A 23065-nucleotide genomic window follows, 5' to 3' on the forward strand; every position below is an offset into this window, starting at 1 on the left:
GGGGGCAGCGGGCAGAGGGCGGGATTTCGAAATTTTTTGAATTAAACGGGTTGGCGGGTTGACCCGGCAACCCGCCGGGTCAACCCGAACCCGACCCGTTTTTGAAACGGGTCGATTTCTGGAACCCGAACCCGACCCGTTTTGAAATCGGGTCGGGTCCAACCCGGCGGGTCCGGGTCGGGTTTTCGTGTCGTGTCAAAAATTGACACCCCTAGCAAGAAGTCATCTCCCAAAAATAAAAAGACTAAAAAACAAAAAAAGCAAGAAAAGAAAGAAAAAATCACTAAAATATAAAATACTGGCACAAAAGAAACAACGACCATAATATTAAAAAAACCCAATAGGAACCATCACCAGCAATGCAACCACAAGCTGTAAGATCAAATTAAGAAAGCCCAATGGTATAAGAACATGCCACGACAGAGGCAAATAACACTTGCAACCAACAAGCTTGACATTAGAAAAATAAGAAGCACAATCACCCAAAGCAAAGAACAATTGTCGGCAGCAGACAACAAAACCATATGAGCGCAACCTTTAGCCTGCAATAGAAGACATACAAAAAGATATGATGAGCCAAAAACTAATAGCAGAAACAACACCAATCAACCAACCCAGACCACAGAATTAACCAACCAAGGCCTAGAGAGGACAAGTCATAAACCCCAGAGACCACAGAAGATTGCAAAACCAAACACAAAGGTGAGATAGAAGAGCCCCCAAAAACCTAAAAAGCCACCCTGGCAGAAAATAACCTACTGACACACCCAACTCACACACCAACCAACCAACACAAACCCCCAAAAATGAACACAGTTAGCATAGAAATAGGATAGTAATCCAAAAGCCCCAAAATCCATACCTGTAAGGTGACCAGTAGTGAAAAGAACAAAACAACCCCACCAACAAGAAGAAAAGAAAATCAACAAAACCCCAAAAATCCTGCAGGAGAACAACGAAAGAAAATGAAATATAGGAGAAAAGTATCATAGAAAACCAGGTGTAACTAACATCAACAACAAGAAAAACACAAGGCAGGAAAAGAATAAGTAAAAGTCAAAACAGTGAAGGACATCAAAACCTAATATATGGAATCTTCATACTATCCATTCCAATCATGCCTCTAAGCAACCCAAGAGATGAGTCATTTTCAAAATAGAGTGAATTAGCAGTCTTAGACCCTAACTTTGCCAGCCAATCGGCACAACAATTGCCTTCACGCCAAATATGCATAATTCTAAAATTGACCATGTTCAATAACACCATAACTTTACTAAGCAGATAAAATACATTAGCATTATGGCATTTAAAAGCATTCACCAAAGATAAAAGTAAATTGGAATAAGTCTCAATCTAAACCTTTATAGTTTTAATATCAATACAAAGGAGTAACCCTTTATATAAAGCGTATATTTCAGTAAAGATAGCATTTCTGTTGCAAATATTCAAAGCAAAACCAAAAATAAAGTGACCACGGTGATCTCTAATAAGACTGCCACAAGCCACTCCATCCTTGTTAATAGCCCCATCAATATTCAATTTAAACTCATGAGGAAAATGCTTAATCCATTTGATAATAATAGAACAACTACTCGAGTGTGAGTAGTAGCTATTGATGTTAAAGTAATGAAGATATCTGTTGTTATTACTAAAATGATGGAGCTTCAATGCCTTAGCCACATTGAATTTTAGCTTTAAGGGAAATAATAATTCTCTCATGACTCATTTTGATTCTTTCATGTTTACTATTATTTCTTTCCTTCCAAATAACCCAAATAAGAAAATGAATGACAATATAGAGATGCCCTTTATCTTCATTAAGAAACAATGTAGCTAAAAAAGAGAAAAAAAAGTATCATTATTCTAAAGCACACGAATGCCTAAACTATTCTCTAAATCAAGCCAAACATTGATGGCCAAGGGATTATCAAAAAAGACATGGTTTAAAGTCTCAATTTGAGAACAACATTGGCATCTAGACACCAATTGAATGCCATTTTTTTCATCCTATTTTAAACATAAATGAACCCCTTCAATATTCTCCAAGTAAGAGTAGAAGTAGATAGAGGGGTAGATTGATTTCAAATTTTATCAAAAAATTGTATTAGTATATTTTTTACTTCTAAAATTATGCCAAGCGTTTTTTAGATTGAATTCACCATCTTGAGAGAGTTTAAAAATAGGAATATCATTAAGAGAACGATCAAGAGGAATATCAAAAATATACTCAACGATATTATAACGCGGATTCAAAAGCAGGTGTTATCTCCAATGGAGGGTACCTTCAACTAACTATTTAATTTTACACAGCCTATTCCAAATTACATATTGACCATTTTTAAAATAACTTAAGGAATGATGCTTGTTATTACAATATTTCTAATTCATAAATTTGACCCACATGGATTCATTATTTCTAAAGTTTCACCACAGTTTATAAGAGAAACCTTTGACCATATAAGAAATACATTTGCAGCCTAAACCACCTTCATTAAAATGACCAGTGCAAGAGGCCCAATTATACCAATGAATTTTCTTAGAATTTGAAGAAGAACCACAAAAAAACTATTAATAATTTTGTCGAATCTATTGCACACTTCCATAGTAAAGTTCACAGTTTGAATTAAGTAAATAGGAATAGAACAAAACATGTTTTTAATAAAAATAAGTCTAGCACGACATGAAAAGAATTTTGAATTCCAATGCAGAAAGTTTATTAGTGATAGCAGTAAACATCTTATCAAAAAAGAAAAGATTTTTTGTGGCCTTTGTGAATAGGAGTTCCAAAATAATAAAAAAGGCATAGGCTACTTACTAAAACCAATTATTCTGCTTACATTATTACATTATTACATTATTACATTGATATTACATTATTACATTATCACTCTCTTTTTCACATACGCATATAATATATTTAATTTTTTTATACTTATTAAAGACTCATTACAAAATAAAATGATGTCATCCACAAAAGAAAATTGAGAAATATTAAAACCACCATAAATTTTGTAGGCAAGATTTGTTAAAGCAATTAAAGTAATGAGACATACCTCTAAATAAATATTTAGTAGCAATAATATATAAGGCATGGGATAAAAGATCTCCTTATCAAATGCATTTAACGGCTTTAAAATACACATTAGAAGTGTCGTTACCGGCTTTTATATTCCTATCAAAGCCAAACAAGTGGAGAATGTTAGTGATATATATCCAATTTTAAAATAATATTATGACTAAAAACCATTTTGTGAATATCATGAGTGAGCACTTTGGCTAACAGAACATTATCAGCAATACTTCTACCTTTCACAAAATTAGTCTGATTATGAGAAATAATTTTAGTATGGATAGAAGACAATCTGTTAGTCAAAATTTTAGAAATAATTATATGAGAAGTAGAAAAATGGCTGATAGGCCAAAAATTATTCCAATATTTAGGATTGCTTTACTTAGGAATTAACACGATCGAAGTGCTATGAAAAAATTTGGAAACATTACAATTATTGAAAAAAAAATAGCTTCATATAGATCAATTTTTATAATAAGCCAATTTTTTTTAAAAAAATAAGGTGGTGAAGCCATCAAGACCAGCCACAGAATCATAATTCTTATCTAAAAGAGTACTAAAAATCTCTCGCTCCTCAGGACTAATAGATCAAGAGCCATTATCAGCAGAAGAAAAAAGATTAGGGATAATTTGAGTATAGGAAATATCATCAATTAAAGATTCACCCCCAAACAAATCCTTGAAATAATAGATCAAGTACAACAAAGTCCCAAATGGCTTCTTGATTGTCACAGCAATCACCCGAGATTACTTTGATCTTATTGATGAAGTTTAATTAGGAAAGCAAATTATCATTTTTTTAAAATTATACAATTAAAATCATAAAATCATAAAAATTATAAAAATATTGAATTAGAAAGGGATAATTAGATTATTTTTAATACGCCGTATTATAAGAATAGGTGAATCAAAGTCTCCTTACTTCTTGCACTTGCGTAATTCACCTTGCTCATCATATTTTAATTAATGTCATTTCTCTTCAGTGGTTAACCTTTTTTATTTTTTTTTTGGGAAAACCCTATATATGGGCTTACGCATTAATTTAAAAAAGCCTAAAACTTTAGGGCATAAGTATATGAGAATTTATAATGTTTCTAACTCTTTAATCAAATTAAGAGAAAATCAAACAAAATATAGACATCAAACTTAAACTTGGAGATAACATTTGAAAATCAAACTAAATGCTTAGAAAAAATAGACAATAAAATTGAGTCAAACAACTTTAAATATAAAACGAAAAAGATAAGATAACTACAACAAACTAAGAGAGTCATTTAGCTTAAATCAACTTGTCTCCAAAGATTTCTTCATTTGCTTGTGAATTTTAATGAGATTCATGTCTTACTTGAAAATTATTCTAACTCAACACCTTCTGTAATATTTTGAGGAATGGATCTCTATTATAACTCAGGGCTATACTTAGTGAAAATCTTTCTAACTAGACGATGGAATGTGAGCTTTTCTTCTGAGATTTTCATGTAAACTATTATGTATACCCTATTTGATTTATTTTCTATTTTTTTTAATTAGATGTAGATTGTTGTTTGAAATTAAAGTTATGAACACATACACAATCTCTAGCAATATGGCCTCCAACTTGCAATAATAATAATGTTCTAAAAATTAATTATAATGATTAAAGAGTTGAGGATTATTTACATGCTACCCTATCCTAATTACGGCTAGCTTATTGACACAAAAAATTAAGTTCCATAAATCAGTCTGTGATATGCATAAGTAAATAATGCCTACTACTATAATATTATTGATCTATATATTATATATTTAAGAAAATTATCTTCATGATTATTAGCATTATCCCAACTATATGGCCATAAAATTATAAATATTTATTTTTAATTAATTATTCTTAAACGTTATACGATGTGTAAAACATATTCTTCATAAATTATTTTGAATAATTATCCACATCATCTTATATGATTTTTTTTAATCATTCATATTAAGTTTATATGTTCACTTAATGGAAGCATCTATACTTTTTATAATAAACTTCTAAATCATTTACATTTATTTTTAACTATACTATTTATAATAGATGTTATTCAATGATCTCTCTAATATAAGAATTCCAATAGTCCCCTATCTATTAAAAAGTAGTTACATCTTAGATGATTGGGCCCAATGAGCTCTGAACCCAGTTGTTCAAAACAATTGGGCCGTACGGTCTAGACGTTAAGGGCCCATTTTCTTCTGGCTTAGGGCTTCCTCTTCTTCAACTTATATCCTGCAACCATCTCAGATATCTCACAGGCGCGATTGGAGCCGACGTCGGAGGGATTGGAAACCCTAGCTTTGGGAAAAAAATTTAAGCCAAGGCAAAATGGTTGGATTTCGTCAAAATTATTTCTAATTTCTCCTGACTCGATTTTTGTAGATCGCTTCTCTGATAACTTTTTGTTTTTTGTTTTTTTTTGTTTTTCGGTGCGATCTTTTTACGCAGTCTCTCATTGCAAACGAGGATTTCCAGCACATCCTTCGTGTGCTGAACACTAACGTGGATGGAAAGAAGAAGATAATGTTTGCTCTCACCTCCATCAAGGGTATCGGTCGCCGTTTTGCCAACATCGTCTGCAAGAAAGCCGACGTCGACATGAACAAGAGGTATGATTTTTTCCTGCGTTGAGGTCATTATAGTTTTGATTGGACGATACCACTTGGGCTTGGGATGTCTTTTATTAGTTTAAACTTTAATGTGGAGCTTAAAAAGCTCATTTCTTGTGATCGATCTTATGAATATTTCTTTGTTTCTCTAGCCCATTGTTCGGTATAGGGCTAAGGGGTTATTTTTTCTGTGGTTTGGTTGTATTTCCTACTTGGCTCAAATTTTTCTGAATCTATTAGAATACTTTTATACCTTTCTTTGAGGTAATACTGATAAGTAGTTTGACTGAGTTTATTGTTCCATAAGATCTGTAAGAATTATACGTTTGATTCTCCTCCTGAAGTCTTAGTTATCCAATTCTATGATGCCCATAATGTGAGTTTTGTTGCCAAAATTTTTATTGGATGTAAGCACAAGCATTTAGTTTTCTAGTTGATTAACCATGAATGACAATGAATTAGGTCTACTGGTTTTATATTTCTATTTAATTAGAAATTCAAAGAAGCTCCAATTAAGATGAATCTTCATTTTCATTGTTTCCTTCACGCTACCGAATTGTCTTTTTAGTGCGGATTGTAGTTTTTATTTCTACTTAATCATTCAAAGTATTTGTTAGAGTGGGATATTTCTACTTCCGTATTTTGCAGGGCTGGTGAACTCTCTGCTGCTGAACTTGAGAATCTCATGACTATTGTTGCAAATCCACGCCAATTCAAGATCCCAGATTGGTTTTTAAACAGAAAGAAAGATTATAAGGATGGTCGGTACTCCCAAGTAGTGTCAAATGCCCTGGACATGAAACTAAGGGATGATCTCGAAAGGTTGAAGAAGATCAGGTGTGTCATTTTGCAATATATATATTTTTATTATTATTTATGCAACCATTGCTTCAAAATTTTTTGGATAGGATAAAGGATGTTTCATAATTGTTATCTTTTAACTTTTATTCATTATTCTAAGTTATCAGTGTGTGAAGTTGTATTCTGTTTGCCTCGTATCATTCCTGTTATGTGGACTTTCACTTCCAAGATTATTTGCTTTGCTTTAGGCTTATTAAGGTGATCTAAAGAGTTATTTATTCACCCACTTTGACCTTATGGAGTCTAGATAAGCTTGAAAATCATATTAAAGCAGCGAGATGCTTAATCAATATTGAAGAGTTATAGGACCTTTCTCACATTCAATGTATATATTGGTATAGTCTTATATATATAATATCCTTTCTCACATTCAATATAAGTTTTATTTATATAAACGCTTGAAGACAAAATCAAGCCCTTCCACAAACAGCAAAGCAAAAGTAGCCTCCCCTCCTCTTCTTCGTCCTCCACGTCCTACTGTAAATGCGGGTCCGCTTCCTCCTGTACTCTTCTTCCTGTTACCCTTCCCCCACCTCCTAATAACTCCTCTGCCATTTATACTCGATTCCACCCACCAGCAACTAGATTGGCTTCCTCCTCTTAAGCCAGCATCGTTGGCATAGATCATATGGCACCACAAGGGCTTAGAGGCGTGGATCTGATAAAGATTGATGTCAGAACTAACTCGCCGAAGTGCCGAACTGGATTCATCTCTCTCGTGGGTGAAGGAAACTCCTTTCTCTTTGCTGTAATATCATCGAAAGAAGGGTGTTCGCATCATTTTTTTTCTTTTCAGAAATGTGGAACGCACAAACCATGACCGATGTTTGTAGGCCATGGAAAGCACACTGAGAACGTAAAAATTTGAGAACTATGTTATAAAGTAACGCCTCAAACACAATATTGGTTGCATTTTAAGCAATACGTCGCTAAAAATGTCGTCCCAAACCCAGCTTTATTCCTCTGTTTGGTTTTACTCTTTATTAACTAGTGACTGTGACTTCTAAATTTTTAACTATATCATTATATTGTTAGTGTTGCAACATGGGAGAAAATATGATTAATCCCCTACGTTAATGTGAACAAAATATTCATAGTAATGATAATAGCATTGTGATGTGATTTGCTATGAATGTTTCTTCGGGGATGATTTGGTTGAATATTTATATATTTACCTATTTAAATGAGGTGTTACTCTTGGGGAATTATTATGTTTGACCTTTGTATAAATATTTTTGTGAGAAGATGAGTACCTATTATTGAATAATTGAGTTAGCATTGTTAGGCCATGTTCCATTATTTTGTCTTTATGCTTTTAGCTTGGTAGCTATTGCCAACATATGATCTACGCTCAAGCCATTTCATACAACTATGGGGTATTCAATGATAGGTTTAAAAACCTGAGGTCTTTTTTGGTAGTTTTTAGTATCTTTTTTTGTCCCGGCTTTCTAAGATGTCATGTGGGTATTTTACTTGTTTTGATTTTGGCAAGAATTGCTTTATGAAATGATTTTTTAAGGAATCTTATCCTGCCACTTTGATAAAATAAAATTTTGGTCAGGTAATGTTGAGTGAAATTTGTTATAATGTATATGATTTTTCTATATTTATGAATATGATTTTTTTTTTTAATTATTCACATTTTTAATCTGCTATATTTTGCACATCTTTCTCCCATGAGGTCCAGCACATGTAATGCTATTCAATCTATTAGCCTCTTTTACTCTTTCTGAGATACCATTTAGGAAGATTATGAATCAATCATGTCGGGGCCATTGGTTGGCTGCATATGGAAGAGGAATGGGTATTGTTCTAATTTATGCTATGATAGAAAACAAGAATGTTGATATTCAGAAAACATACCCCTTGTACTTTTATTGAATTAGAAATCTGTCATTTGATCAATTAGTAAGACCAAACTTTTAAACTTACTATTTACTTGTAAATAATACTTTTGGCGCTTTTGGTGTGGATTTTGTTTTTTGGTATTTGTGTCATTAGAGTTCTTAGAAAGCTATTTGTAGCCATATTTTTTATCATACTTTCCTAAAACTAGATTTTTCTAAAGCAAACAAGATAAATAGGGGAAATTGTCAAATTTTTAACATCCAAATAGACCTTGATTTTTGTTGGTAGCTTTATATTGATGATTGCAAGGGTTATGCTTTTTGTCGTATGGGGTTAGAAAGCTTGGCAAAGCATATGAGAGAGTCTCATACTGGATAGTCAAGAAATATAATTTTTAATGGAAAGTTGGGCAAAATTTTCTCATTAATATGGAACAGAAATTACATATAAGAACACAAGATTAGAGAAAAATCCCCAAAAAATGTAGAGAAAAAAAAAGAAAGAATAAACACGCAAATAGTTATTGGGAAAATCTCAAGATGTCTAGATGGTGAATGATTCTCCTCCATAATTTTGTTAATTCGGATAGTATTTTTTTTCAATTGCATTATTGATTAAAAAATAAGCAAGATTAATAAGCTTCAAACTAAAGGACCTTTTTCATATTGGAGAAGCATCTCACATTTTTTTCACTCCAAATGATTCTAATGGAAGGGAAGAGGAAAATATACCAAAGCTCCGAATAATCTTTTTTGATAAATTTATCTTGTGAAAAATTTGAGTCCAAGTTATCATTGGGAGTGTAGATTCCAAAAATATTATAGAGCCTCCTCACAATTGAAAAATATATGGAAATCATCTTCCAAATTTTCTTTGTATGTCATTGATAGCTGATTGAATGATACCTTTGTTAAGCAAAGAAACCTTGTTTGGAAATTTCCTTGTATAGATAATCCGGCCGTCAACTGTTTTTTTAAGAACTATAGATCTCCAAATCAAAGTTAGGACCATTTATAACTTTATCATTCTCTGAAGAGCATCTTATCATTCTTATTAGAAAGAGTATAAACAGTGGTTGAATCAAAATCATGATTAGCATGAATCATATGGAAACGAATGGAGATCAATAATATAGAAGAAGAAAGAACTTCCATCAGACTTAGGATTACAACCTTATAGAGAAAATGTGTCCAGGAAATCCTTGCATTTAAGGGTTAGAAACATCAATAGATATATGGCTTCTGGAAGAAGGATTCAGCAATGTTGATTCTCGCAGGTGAATAATATAAAGTCGCTCATCTTTAATCATTCATCTTTTGACCACTGAGCCTAAGCTTAAAACACTCAACGTTCCTATGTCCATAACAGGAGGAAATATCAACTAGGCTTGCATGAAAAGAAAACAATTAAAAGTCCAAAATAGTCCACCGATTATTAGTAAATACCCAATTTAGTTCCTAATTTTAATCCCTTAATTTAATATTATGATAATTAGAAAATATCTCAATTTGGTCTCAAGGATAAAAGTTACACTTAAAATTAAGTCCAAGACTTAAATGCGAGTGTATTTTGGGTATTAGGGTGTATGTGAGATTATCTTATTATTTTGATATATATTGCCTTTTATCATATTATAATAAATACAAAAATTATAATTGAATTTAATCACATTTATTAATTATTCACTCTTGTTATTTAGTTGGTTAACCTCTATTATGATTTTTGTATTTGTTTTAATATGATAAATAATAAAAATATATATAATATCATATATGTCATAATACCCAAAATGCTCTTAAATTTAATAGTTGGGGTTACTTTTAATTATTGTTGTTGATCTTGAGATCAAATTGGGTCATTTTCTATTAGTTGGGGAACTAAATTAAGTCATGATGTAGGTTTGGGATTAAATTAGATATTTAATAATAGTCGGGGAACTAAGGCCAAATTTTGAAAGGATTTCTGAACTCTCCAATCCTAAAATACCACAAGGACGTGCCACCAAGGGGAGAACTGAAGGGGTAAATGAAACATCGGAACTGTTCGTATGTTCTGAATATACTGATTTTGACTGATGTAAAAATGTTGCTTTTTCGTGACGCCTTCCGAAAGCTCGGGAATGAAGTTGTCTTCGGGACATAACTTTGACGAATGTGTTTGAAGTCACATAATGCTGGAACGATTGAAAAATAGGAGCACTTAGAAGAAAGAGTTTGACCTTTTCCAAAGAAACTGTACTGATATTTCCTCAATAAAACATAGAATACCCATTAAATAATATCGCAATGATGGCATTATCCGAATAATGGCTGCTGGGTTTTGTAAAGGAGAATTGTGGATGCAAATCATTAGTCATTTTCAAATTCAAATTTGAATTGTTAGGAGGTGAGACCACCTGATTAATGATTGAGTTGCCCCGTAATAATTAGGTCTAGAATCCAATTTGCCAAATTTGACATCATCTTAGAACTCCAGAGTCTGAGAATCAACCAGCTTACCGGAATGCTGCGGAAGAACGGAAAATCTTAAGATTTATGTATGATTTAAGATAAACTCATTTGGCTGGCTTGAAATGCTTCTATGGCATGATTGAAGATGTTCAACTTCAACCTACTACACCAATGCTTCCCAGTTTTTGTCTTTAGAAATTATTTTTCTGCCCATGCTATTCAATTTTCCAAACATGAGAGGTGATAAACTCAAGAACTAAACAATTCCAGAAACAAAAAGGCAATCCATGTAAGCCAACCCAAACTTTGAATTTTTTGAAACCAAAACAACCAAGACCATCATTTCACTTTTTAACTAAAACTTTAAAGCACTAAGCTTGTTACAACCTATTTGCACATTAACTTAAACTTCTTTGGTATTGAACTTTACAATGAAAGAACATGGCTTGGTGAAATTAATAGATTTGATTCAGTCCTTGGTTCAATGCCAATTGAGTGCTTATGAAAGATCATTCTTTCTGATTTTGTATATACAAAGGTTATTGGAGATTTGCGAAATGAAATATGGTCTTCTTTAATAGCTCGAGGGGAAAATACATGACAAGAAAAACACATCTTTTGCAGTGAAGAATGACAAGAATTGATGTGTGGCCGGCCCTTTCATACCTATAGCAAATTGTTGCATTCCTAAACCCCCCAACAAAACATTCCTTTTCTACACATATTAAATAGGTTGGTAAAGATCTCTTACCATGGCTCCCATATAATTACTAGCATTGGAGTTGAAGAAGATAATACTTAGTTAGAGATTTGGTTCCATTTGCATGATATAGCTCACCTTTAGTGTTCTCCAGTTGGTGAGAGATTATTCTGTGCGGACACCAGATGGGAAGAACCATTCGGTTGTCTCTGTGAACAGTAAAGCTGCGCTTTTATTTTTACTGTTCACAGAGACAAACCGGACGATTCGCCCCGTCCGATGTCCGCACAGAATAATTCATCCCAGTTGTTCATGTCCATTCCTTCTGATAAACAATGTAAATCATTAGAATGAAGCACATGCCTTGGTTAAAAAAAGTTGATATAAAAATACCATTTGGTTGTCCTTGATCTATGAATATAATTTTTTGAGTTAAAAACAAATTTGATCATCGGTACATATAAAACCAAAACTTTATCTTCCTTGTTAGAAATCTTCTAGCAAGTGGTGTTAGAACTCACAGAAATCCTTTTGAAAGAACTTAATTAATTTTATTTTATTTTTATCCTTTTTTGCTGTGTATGTTATGGTCATCCATATCTATAGCTTTGAAGCTTATGTAGATCAACTGTGATGATCCAGAAACCATAGGGGTCTTCGCCATTATTGGGGACTTCGAGTTCGTGGACAGCACACTAAGACTACTGGGAGGAGAGGAAAGACAGTTGGTGTCTCTAAGAAGCGTTAAGCCTCTCTGCTGCTTTTTTTTTTACTTTGCCATCTCCATGCAGGTTCAAAACTTGAAAAGCTTTCTGATCGATATTTATTACAATGAACATTAACTTCCTTCTTTGTTCGGAAATTTTAGATTTTGATTAAAAGTTTTTATCGAGTCTTCTATGGGAATTATATTATTTAAAAATTGCCAAATTTTATCTGTTGTTTAAGCTTTGATTATATGTGATTTGTAGTAAGAAAAATAAACCCTAAACTAAAATTAGGAAAAAAAGAATATTTAGGCTTCATTGAGATGTTTTTTTTTTTTTTTTTGGCTTTGTAAAACTATTTTTTAATAAAAACATTTTTGAAAGCACAAAAAAAATAATGTACTATAACTGTTTCAAATAAAGTTGTAGATTGATATGTAACTGAATGGAATTGATTGGGGTAGGGATTGAGTTAATGATGAATGTATGGATAAACAAAGGTTGAGATATGCAAAACAAAAAATTTATTTCTATTGATTTATGCTTTAGTTTGGTTTGGTTTCGGTTCAAAATAATTTGAAATTCATTAATACTTTTGATTTTGAGAGTTCTGATTTAAATCTATAAATTTGACTAATTTTCAAATAGTTTAATTTTTTTTTGAATAAAAAATTTTTATATTAAAAAAACTACTTTAAAAAATAATAATAAAACAGTTCTAAATGAGCCTTAGCTTTTTTTAGAACAACCTAGCCCTTAGAGAATCCTATAAATTTAAGAACAAAATAAATTTACATTTCAATCATGAATTCTTCCTGTCTGAAGTATGGAGATACATGAGCCAATTTACGAGTCAAAGTGATTCAAATCAAGGCTTTATTTGAGATAATTTTCTTACTGTTTTTTAAATTATTTTTTTTACAACAATTCTTAATTTAAATTTTTTAGTAAAAAAATAACAAAAAAAAGCTCTCCAACAAAAGCTATAAAGTTCCAACGAATCAAATCTAAATTCATAAACCAGGTCAAAATCAGATACAACTAAAGAGCAGAACAGACCACAGCCGCTCTTAAATTTTAGCTGCATATCTTAAAATATCTAAAATCTGAACGTTCTAAATGAAGAGTTTCACAAAGTCTTAACAGTACAAAATATGTGGATGAAAAAGGGAACCAATGAAAGCAATAGATGAGAAATTCAGATGAAATTTTCAGTATCTTCTACCAGCTCAAAGAAACATAATAAAAAACTATAGAATCTAACCAAATCAATCTGCAACATATTTTCCACCTGATGGATCAGTTTTTGATCTACGATCTTCCACGGCCTCTAAACCCGCCGCCGCGGCCTCCCCTCGGAGGGCCTCCTCGACCTCCGCCACGAGGACCACCCCTCCCACGCCCACCACCAAAGCGACCACCACCGAAGCGCCCACCACCCCTTGCTCCACCGCGTCCGCCGCCTCTTCCAGCAGAAGGCTTTGCTCCCCTGCAGTTGCAGACACAGAATATCAATCATCCTATTTCTATATTCATGATTTTATGGGGAATAGGTGCTTATATCCACAAGGAGCCTTTTACTCGCATCAATATAGAAATCCATTGAAGAATTTAAGAATTTATCAAAAATCATACGGCCAAAAGAATTTTTTAAATTTAAAGAGTTAGAAGAGTTAGAAGAGATGCTGAAGTAATTTGATTTTTTTCAATGCTAAAAGATAGTACAAATGCAAGTGATTTTTTTCAGAAGAAGAAAATTTATTTTGATATCAATAGCAAGAAAAACGACATAATTGAGAATGTTATAATTTAGGGGCAGTTTAGTTTGCTAACAAATAAAAGAAGAGTAAAATATAATGCAATATATTTGAAATGTTTATAGATGTTTAGATGAGAGTAAAATAGATATAGGTGATTTTATTTTTCTTTTTTGTAATGTAAAGTCGAAAGATAGTGCTGATCAATAGCCAGTGGCAAGCTAAAGCGAGAGGGCGGAGGGTGGTGGTCTAAAGCGAGAGGGCGGAGGGTGGTGGTCAGCAATCTCACAAACCAGGGGCACACTATGGCGGCAGCCAGTGGTGGTGGCTAGGGATGGAGGGAAGCGACAACCAATGGTTCTTGGCAGTTCTTGCTAGCAACTACTAGTGGTGGTTGGTGGCAGCCAATGGTAGCTAATGATGGTGGTGGTCAAAGTTCTGCTGACAAGACCCGATGGCAAAGGCGGTGGATGGCAGCAGCTTATGGTAATAATAGTATAGAATTTAGAGTGTGTCTGGAAATCGGCAAAATCTAATAATTTTCAAAAACAACCAAAATTAAACTAGATAGTGCATTCGCTTTGAAATTTAAGTATGTGTTTCATTTACTTAATGCCAAATATCAATATTGTCAAAATCACTGCATGCATTTGGATTACTTTACAAATCTTACTTCAAACCAAACATCCTTTGAGTATTAAACTTACAAGTCATGACGATGATTTTAGTGTCAAGAACATGATAAAAATATAGAGAATAAAGAAAAAGTACGTTGAAATTATCATTAATATTTATAATGAAATTTGGAAAATATTAGAAAGTAGTTGTGTGGCGATCAAAGATAGCATTCTTGATCCCATTAGCACCATATCAGGGATTAGTGGTAACAGATCATTTAGTATTAAGAAGATGCTTATAAATGATATTAATTATTAAGGCAATTGATTTTTTCTATTTGTAGATGATACACTTCTAGCAGTATAGGCCTCTATCAAAATAGATAAAAAAATTAAAAAAAAAAATTTTGAAAGATAAATGGCTAAATAGTAAAATAAAAATTTATATGATTTGTTAGCACAATGCGCATGAAATTAACAGCAATTAGTCAATAGAGATCAAGTGATACCTAGATTAGACATGTTTCATTATCTTGGATCAATATTCATAAAAGTTGGATAGAGTTTACAATATAACTTCTATAATTAAGTTGGAGCAATTTAAATCAAAAATTGTCTAAAGAGCATGCAAGAAAAAAATTTATAAAGTAAATTTTTATTCTTAAAAACTGTAATTAGACCAATTGTGTTATATGGATATCAGCATTGTACTATAAAGATTATTTAAATGGTAATTCAATGTGGCTAATATGTGAATGTTAATATTACTATTAACCACACTTTTTGAATGAGGTTGACAAATTCCTCATATGCTTAGCCTTAATTCATAAGAATCCCTGCCACATCATAGGGCTTTCTCATAGGACACTCATAGGTGAATTCTTAAGGACCTAATTGTGACTGTGGTTAGCTATAGAAAATCTAAAACCTTAGGGTACCCCATATTCCATTTTGAACTCTTGAGACCCTTAGGCTAGGTTAACCCTAATTTGTCTCATATTGCAACTAGGACACTTAGCAACCTGTCCTAGGCTCTCCTATGCCAGTCAATGAACCTTCTTAATCTTTTACAGACTCATTTGTAATAAGTTGAAGCTAAAGCCAATGCTTCAAACCCAAAATATGCCTAGGTGAGTTGTAGGGCTTATTTGAGTCATACATGGTCCAATTAACCTTAAGATTTATAAAGAAGCTTGGCTGTTATTGGGATTGTGCTTTGGGTTTTCATGGGGAATTCTCCTGTCATTTTAGCTGTTACTGAGTATTGTTGTAGTGCATCAATTGTGCAGACAAATCAAACTAACAATTTCCACCATTCTACCATAAGAAGCCAGAAAACAGTGATTCTAAAAAGCAACCTAGCAATGGAAAAAAAATCAAAATATGATTCACTACATACATTTCCTCTTTGTTTTTATGATTAATGGGCAACCTAACATCACTATTCAAACTTGTTCAACCAAGCTTACACCATGTTACATAAATCAAAATGTTCAGGAATAAAGAAAGCAAATAACAACTAAGTATGACAATAAATTGGGATGTTAAGATGAATACATAGTAAAAATAGGAATGCAATAAGAATGATACTATTGAAGAGAAAAATGGGAGAAGCATATATGAAAGATAAGGTAGCGAAAAGTAAACTTGTGGTGGTTTTGAGCACGCACAATAATAGCCAAAAAATGATCTAATAATGAGTGAACAACCTAAGATGGAGAATACATGTAAAAATAGGAATGCAATAAGAATGATACTATCGAAGAGAAAAATGGGAGAAGCATATATGAAAGATAAGGTAGCGAAAAGTAAACTTGTGGTGGTTTTGAGCACGCACAATAATAGCCAAAAAATGATCTAATAAGGAGCAAGATGAGTGAACAACCTAAGATGGAAAAATAATGATTTCTAAATAATGATTCCCTCTTTTCCTTTTCCATCATTTCCTCTTCAAATAATTTCTCAAATCTGTGATTGTAATCTCGTATTGCAGACCATCCACATCTACATTAGCAAATCCCAACTACATTAAAACTACTCTAATAGTGCTCATGATATAGTCATCTTGTTGAGTACTGCATATAGTGTTTACTCTATTTTACATGTCATTTTAAATTATTTCTAATCATATTTGATTTAGTCAACCATTTTCCATCTTAATCCCCTCACCTTCATCCTCCCTGCTCATTATATTGTTTTATGCCACCTTTTGTCCTCCCTTATGAACCCAAATTGCCAAAATCTTTTTTCACCATCTTATCTTCTTCTGTAAGCTAAAGTTAATAAATGAACATCTTTAATAACGTCAAGATAGACGCTTATTTTCTCCCACAGCAACAACAGTAAGCCTTTATCCCACTATGTAGGGTCGGCTACATGAATCTTTTTTCTCAATTGTGTACTGTTAAGAGTCAAATTCTCATCTAAATCTAAAAAAAAAGGTCATTTCTAATATTTTCTAACCAAGTCTTTTTAGGTCTACCTCTATCTTTCTTAACATAAGTCAAATCTAATACATCTACTTTTCTAACCGGGTCATCGAAAGGCTGTCGTTTTATGTGACCAAACCCTTATTTTCTCCCCTAATAAAATAATTCCCATGCTAATCAAATACATAATAAAAAATATTATGCATGCTATGAAGATCCTTTCATTACTTTTTATACTTTCTGATTCATTGCCTTAACACAGAAGCCACCACCATCCTAAATATTCTAAACATAAGATATCAATGTGATTTTTCTAAGCCTTTGTTACATTAACCTGACTCAAAATCTTACCATCTATCTCAGAAGTTTGATTCCCTTATAATTATCATAATCTTGAAAAACTTATTCATTTTTAAGAACCGTGCAAAGATGCATTTTATCCACTCGTTTCAACTTTTTCCGCCCATTTCAAAACTTTTATCTTTAAAGAGAAGAAAAATAAATAGCAGATGAAATTTCAGACGTGATCATGTAACCAATGAACAAAAGACATCAAATCAATCTTATTTTTTTGACAACTAACCATGGCCATTAGTAAAAGGAAATAATTAGCAATGGTAAGAAAACGATTTAACAAAGTGACCGAGGAGCATACTTTGGCTGTGGAAGAAAACGAGCAAGGGGCAACAGCTTAGCAGGGTCAATGTAAAACTTCTCTCCAGCTGAATATGAAGTCGCTATAATCCCTTCCATCATCTTAATTGAGAAGTACTGCAGCAGAACAAACCAACATGTCACTAGAAAAACTACTCCATCTGACAATTTAAGTTCAGCAGAAGCCCAAAAGTTAACAAATTCAATGCTCACCGACTCGTTAATAGGCCCAAAGATCTCGTCGACCTTTCCGATCTGCGTCTTGTTTTGAAGATATATCGGGGCATTAAAATAAGGTATCTTCTCATTAGTGAGTTTAGTAACAGCATCACCCTCACAGGCATGTAGAAACGATGAAACCTCTAGAGAAATCGGAAATTAGAATCAAATGCACCAAACAAAAGCAAAACAACTTAAGAAAAAACCGAAATTGATCAGACCAGAAACTAACCCACAACCTCCGACGGCGGCCCTTCGTCTCGAAAACCAAAGCCACCGCGACCTCGTCCACCGCGATCGCCTCCGCCCCTCCCGCCACGGAAACCCCCTCGAAAGCCTCCACGGCCAGAGCTCGGGGGGCGCATTTTCCCACTGATATAATGCAAAGAAACCCTAGATCAATTGATCCCCAGGTAGTGTGGAAGAGGAAGGTGAGCTCTGTTGCCGTTCTCCCGAGGGTACCGATGACGAGGCGGCGGAGGCGTTGAGGTTTAGGGTTTTATTTAGTCGCTTTTTGTTTATTTTAAAAATATACATATTTTTAACTAAGTAAAATATCTGCAATCAAAATTTGAGCATTTTCTAAAGTTTGAGTGTCAAAATATTTTGCTTTAAAATATCTAAATTAATAAATTTATTTCAATTGGTTTTATAATTTTGTTAAGCTCTAAAAGTATTAAATTTGAATTATAATATTAAAAAATAATTGTGCAAACTCAAAAAATATCAGTAAAGACATGTCTAGGCCCAAAACTAAGCCTAAGATGGGCCAGGCCGGCCTAACATACGTCTAATAGCACAAACCTTTTTGTATAACTTTTTAAACCAAAATAAAATTTGTTTTTAAAAACAAACAAATAAAAAATATTCTAAATGAAATAAAATTTAAAACATTAAAAGCTTTTAAAGAATCCATAAAAAATTAAAAATTATATATAAAAAAATATGAACTCTTCTTCATCCCTTGATAAGGGAAAAATTTATAATAGCCGGTCAGAAGTTCTAGAATTTCTTCGTGACTTCAATTCTCCTCTATAAAGAGTCTTGATATTATCTTGCATATGTAGAATTAGAAGTGGCAATTTTAAGACGCAATCTTTATGGTGGAACATTGATCTTCGTCGTGAAAGGGGGTTGACATTTTCCATTTGGTCATATTAGACCCAAAGTAATGAGGTGTGAGCTGCGATTGAGATTCACAATCCTTATAGAGGAGCTCCAATCTTCTATTGAAAACATGTTGACTACCCCTAAATATTTTTCATCACAAAAATGTTTTCTTAATTATGAGGAAAAATCTAATTTTCGAATGTCCAAATGTTAAATTTGTAATATTTTAATTTTCCTCTATTTTCGATGATCAAACAAACCATAGAAAATAATTTAAATTTTGTATAAATGTCAAAAACATCCTGACGACCATCACATATTTTTTCATATCAAAATATTATTATTTAGGAGAGTTGAAATTTTTTTTAAAAAAATCTACTTACAGTTTTTTAAAGCAGATTTTTAGTATCAAATTTTTATAATAGAAACCTGTTTTAAGAAACATCAAGAAAGTCGTCCAAAACGAAGCCTAATAATGATGGCATCATATGTTTTCCATTAGTAATGATGACAATAATAAACAACTATTTAGAGACAAATCCAGCAAGGAGAGAATGATAACAAAGTGCAAGTGAGAAAGGAAGGTTGTTAGGTCTTTTAGTTTATCAACTTGGTGGGCAGCATGTCATTGTTTTTAGGCAGATCCAGCAAATTGCTAATGATAACAAATTTTTTTAAACAACTTATTTGTCTTAAGCTTCATTGGGACAGCTTTCTCACTACTTTCTGAATCAATTTTTTAATGTAATTTTTTTTTTTTGTATAAAAAATTTTTATTGCTTCAGAAATTAATAAGAAAGTCGTCCCAAATAAAACCTTTACATTCAGCTGGATGTTTTATTTTATAGAGTTATATAGATGATGATTGAGCACAACAGGATTTCATTTGTTTTTGTTTTTTTTTTTTTTTCTTTCATATATGGAGGGTTGAGCGGATGATCTTCGTTGATTAACTTTCTAATGCATTCTACAAGGGGTGTCAATTTATGGAGAAATTGCGGACACCGGACGAAGCTCTACGTCCGGATGCCACAGTATCGAGCGGTACTGAGTCATGGTACCGAGCAGTACTGAGTCACGGTACCGAGCAGTACTAAGTCACGGTACCGAGCAATACCAAGCCGTGGTACAGCAAAAGGGTGACATGACACATTCTGATTGGTCTTCGAACGGCATTTGGCGTCTGCACAGAATAATTTTTCCAATTTATGACACGACTCGAGCCCGACACAGAAAATCCAGTTTCGGGTCGACTCGTTTAACAAACAGTTTAGGTTCAGGTTCTAATTCTTGTTTTTTATATATCTATGGTAGAATAAGATGCTTTAATGCTTATTATTTTGTAGAATAAATTATTTAATATTTTTTCTAAAAGATAATTTAAGAAAACCCGTTTACATACAGTTTGGGTTCGGGTTCTAATTCTTGTTATTCACATATCTATGATAGAATAAGATGTTTTAATGCTTACTATTTTGTAGAAGAATTTATATAATATTTTTCTCAAAATTAATTTAAGAAGATATTTTTATTATTATGTCCCTTATTTTTATAAAGCATCGTGGGTTATCTTATTTTGATGTAAATTAAATATGATTGGAATTTGGAAAGGATCAATAAAACCTACTTCATATTTTATTTGATTTAAAAAATTAAAAAGAGTTGGTTCATCTTCATAAAGGTTAGAGAAATTCACCATCTTAAAGGTGAAATGTGATAATGTGAGGATTAACTATGAAGGATTTTTTTTTTTTTTTTTCATATTTTACTTTTTTCTCTAAAGTAATAATATAAATTAATAATGTGACACTTAAAATATTATTTTTATTAAGGGCACTTACATGCATATCTCAAAATTTCTATATATTCATATATCTAATATTTAAATTTTTATATTATTTTACAGGTTGTTTGGTTAGTTGAAAAAGGAGCACGATGTATTTGAAATATTTTGGAGTTATTTGGATGAGTGTAAAAGAAATACAAGTGATTAAGTATTAAGTAAAATGTATGCAATATAAAGTGAAAATATGTTAATTGTTGGTGGTCGACAATGACGATGGTAGCCAACGATGGGGTGATGGTCGCCGGAGGCGATGGTTGGCAGTGGAGATAGTGATTAGCGGTGCTGATGATAGTGGTTAATGATGGTGGCAATGATGGTGGGAGGCAAGTGATACTTAGTGGCGATGATGGGTGTTGGTCGATGGTGATGGTCTGCAACGGGTGGCATCTGTGGTGGTTGCAACTGGAGGTGAGTGATGGCGATCAACGGTTGCGTCAGGCAAGTAGTGGTCGTGGCCAAAGAAGAGGGAGTGGGTGCTGGCTAGCGACCAAGGGAATGGCGACGATAATGAGTGGCTGGGACTGTCAACGACAATGGCAAAGAATTTATGGTGTATTTGGAAATCGTCCAAATCGATCGAATTCCAAATACACAAACTTTATACTAGAGGGTGCATTCCAAATCCATCAAAATTTTACAATACATTTATTTTACTTTAAACCAAATATCAATATTCTCAAAACCCTTTTATTTAGAATATTTTTCACCCATTTTACTTCAAACTAAATAGCTCATTAGTATTTAAATCACTTCAAAGCATGTGCACAAAATTTTTGGTTTTATTTTAACTAAGCTAATATTAATTGTATTTTTAATTTTATTTAAATTTTAAGTGATGCATAAATAAGCAAATAATTTAAATATTATATATATAAATACATAATAAATTTATGATATGTATGTAAATCCTTCTTTCTATTAATAGCTCTTGATAACAATGGCACTCATTACAATTCAAATTAATACAATAACTGATTATGCAAGTGACTTCCCATTAAAAAAAAAAGAAATAATTAAATTCACTATTAATAAAACAAAACTATTTGTAAAATTCAGTTTCAATCATATTCAAACACACACATTAAAAAAAATAATTTTATTTGAAAATCACAAAAATATAATTTCTTTCAAATAAACATTAAATATTACTCATCGAATATTCTTAGATTTTCTATCATAAGATTCGTTTGGATTGGCTTTCTAAAGCAATTTTTTAGTAAAAAAATTAAATTTTTTAACTAAAAAATAGCTTTAAAAAACAGCAAGAAAGCCTCTCAAAGGAAGCCATAATGGCAAATTATTGGTGTCAATTATTTTGGTTGATAAAAAAATTATCAGATGAATATATATCAAATTTACACTTCTACCCTCAATATTAAATTAAAAAAAAAAACAAAAACAAAGGCTTATTGACATGTGATTGGACCCATATTATTTTTTTTTTCTAAGCAAATAATAATAGAACTCATTGTCTTTTTGCTTTTGCTTTGCAATTTTCTACTTAGTGGAATCTCTACCTGTTTCAATGATAACTGCTATTACATAATTTATATCATACTAAAGTGCTCACATGGTATTATCATGGTGTTTTTTCATCAATGCTTTGCTCAAATTAATTTGGAAAATATGTGGAATTATTTGTTATGTTTTTGTTTGTATACTCATATCTTTTGAAAGTGGTAGAAATATAATTTTTACTGTTGCTTTCTACGTACACTGAGCCGTCTTGAGCTCAGCTCAATAAATGGCTTGTGAGCTCTGTTCAATGAGCTAACGAACCAAATCTGAGCAAGCCTAGAATCAAACTCATTAGCTTGTGGACTTGCTCGTTTAAAAATTATTAATATAAAATAACTTAAAATATATTAGAATTCAGTATAGAGCTATTAAAAATTATATCACTTTTTCATCAAGTGGTTTTTATTATATATCTTCTAATTTATTTTTCTTAATAATCTTATTATAATAGTTATTTGAATCATAATCATTTTCTCTTTTTAATAATAAATGAGTCGTCAGCTTGTGAGCCGACTCGAACTCGTAGATCTAAGAAAAAGTTGGAGCCTGAATTCAATTAATTAATTAAGCCCAAGCATAAGTTAGATGTGACTCGAATTAGGCTCGACTTGTGTACACCCCTCTCCTAAACCTTTGTTGCTCCCCTTTCACTCT

General features: G+C 32.3%; 2 protein-coding genes across 2 annotated transcripts; one reads left to right on the forward strand and one right to left on the reverse strand.

Moving 5' to 3' along the window:
* Positions 1-5276: 5276 nt before the first annotated feature.
* LOC110094347 (40S ribosomal protein S18) lies at positions 5277-12484 on the forward strand. Its single transcript, XM_020819565.2, has 4 exons — positions 5277-5417; positions 5535-5695; positions 6344-6532; positions 12197-12484. The coding sequence occupies exons 1-4, from the start codon at positions 5415-5417 to the stop codon at positions 12300-12302; spliced, it is 459 nt and encodes a 152-aa protein (XP_020675224.1). The 5' UTR covers positions 5277-5414; the 3' UTR covers positions 12303-12484.
* A 1088-nt stretch (positions 12485-13572) lies between these two features.
* On the reverse strand, positions 13573-18442 carry LOC110094344 (putative H/ACA ribonucleoprotein complex subunit 1-like protein 1). Its single transcript, XM_020819562.2, has 4 exons — positions 18170-18442; positions 17932-18080; positions 17720-17835; positions 13573-13750 (listed from the first exon to the last, which is right to left on the reverse strand). The coding sequence occupies exons 1-4, from the start codon at positions 18300-18302 to the stop codon at positions 13573-13575; spliced, it is 576 nt and encodes a 191-aa protein (XP_020675221.1). The 5' UTR covers positions 18303-18442.
* Between the last annotated feature and the right edge of the window lie 4623 nt (positions 18443-23065).

The sequence above is a fragment of the Dendrobium catenatum genome, unplaced genomic scaffold, assembly GCF_001605985.2.
Source record: "Dendrobium catenatum unplaced genomic scaffold, ASM160598v2 fragScaff_scaffold_853, whole genome shotgun sequence".
Classification (NCBI taxonomy): Eukaryota; Viridiplantae; Streptophyta; class Magnoliopsida; order Asparagales; family Orchidaceae; genus Dendrobium; species Dendrobium catenatum.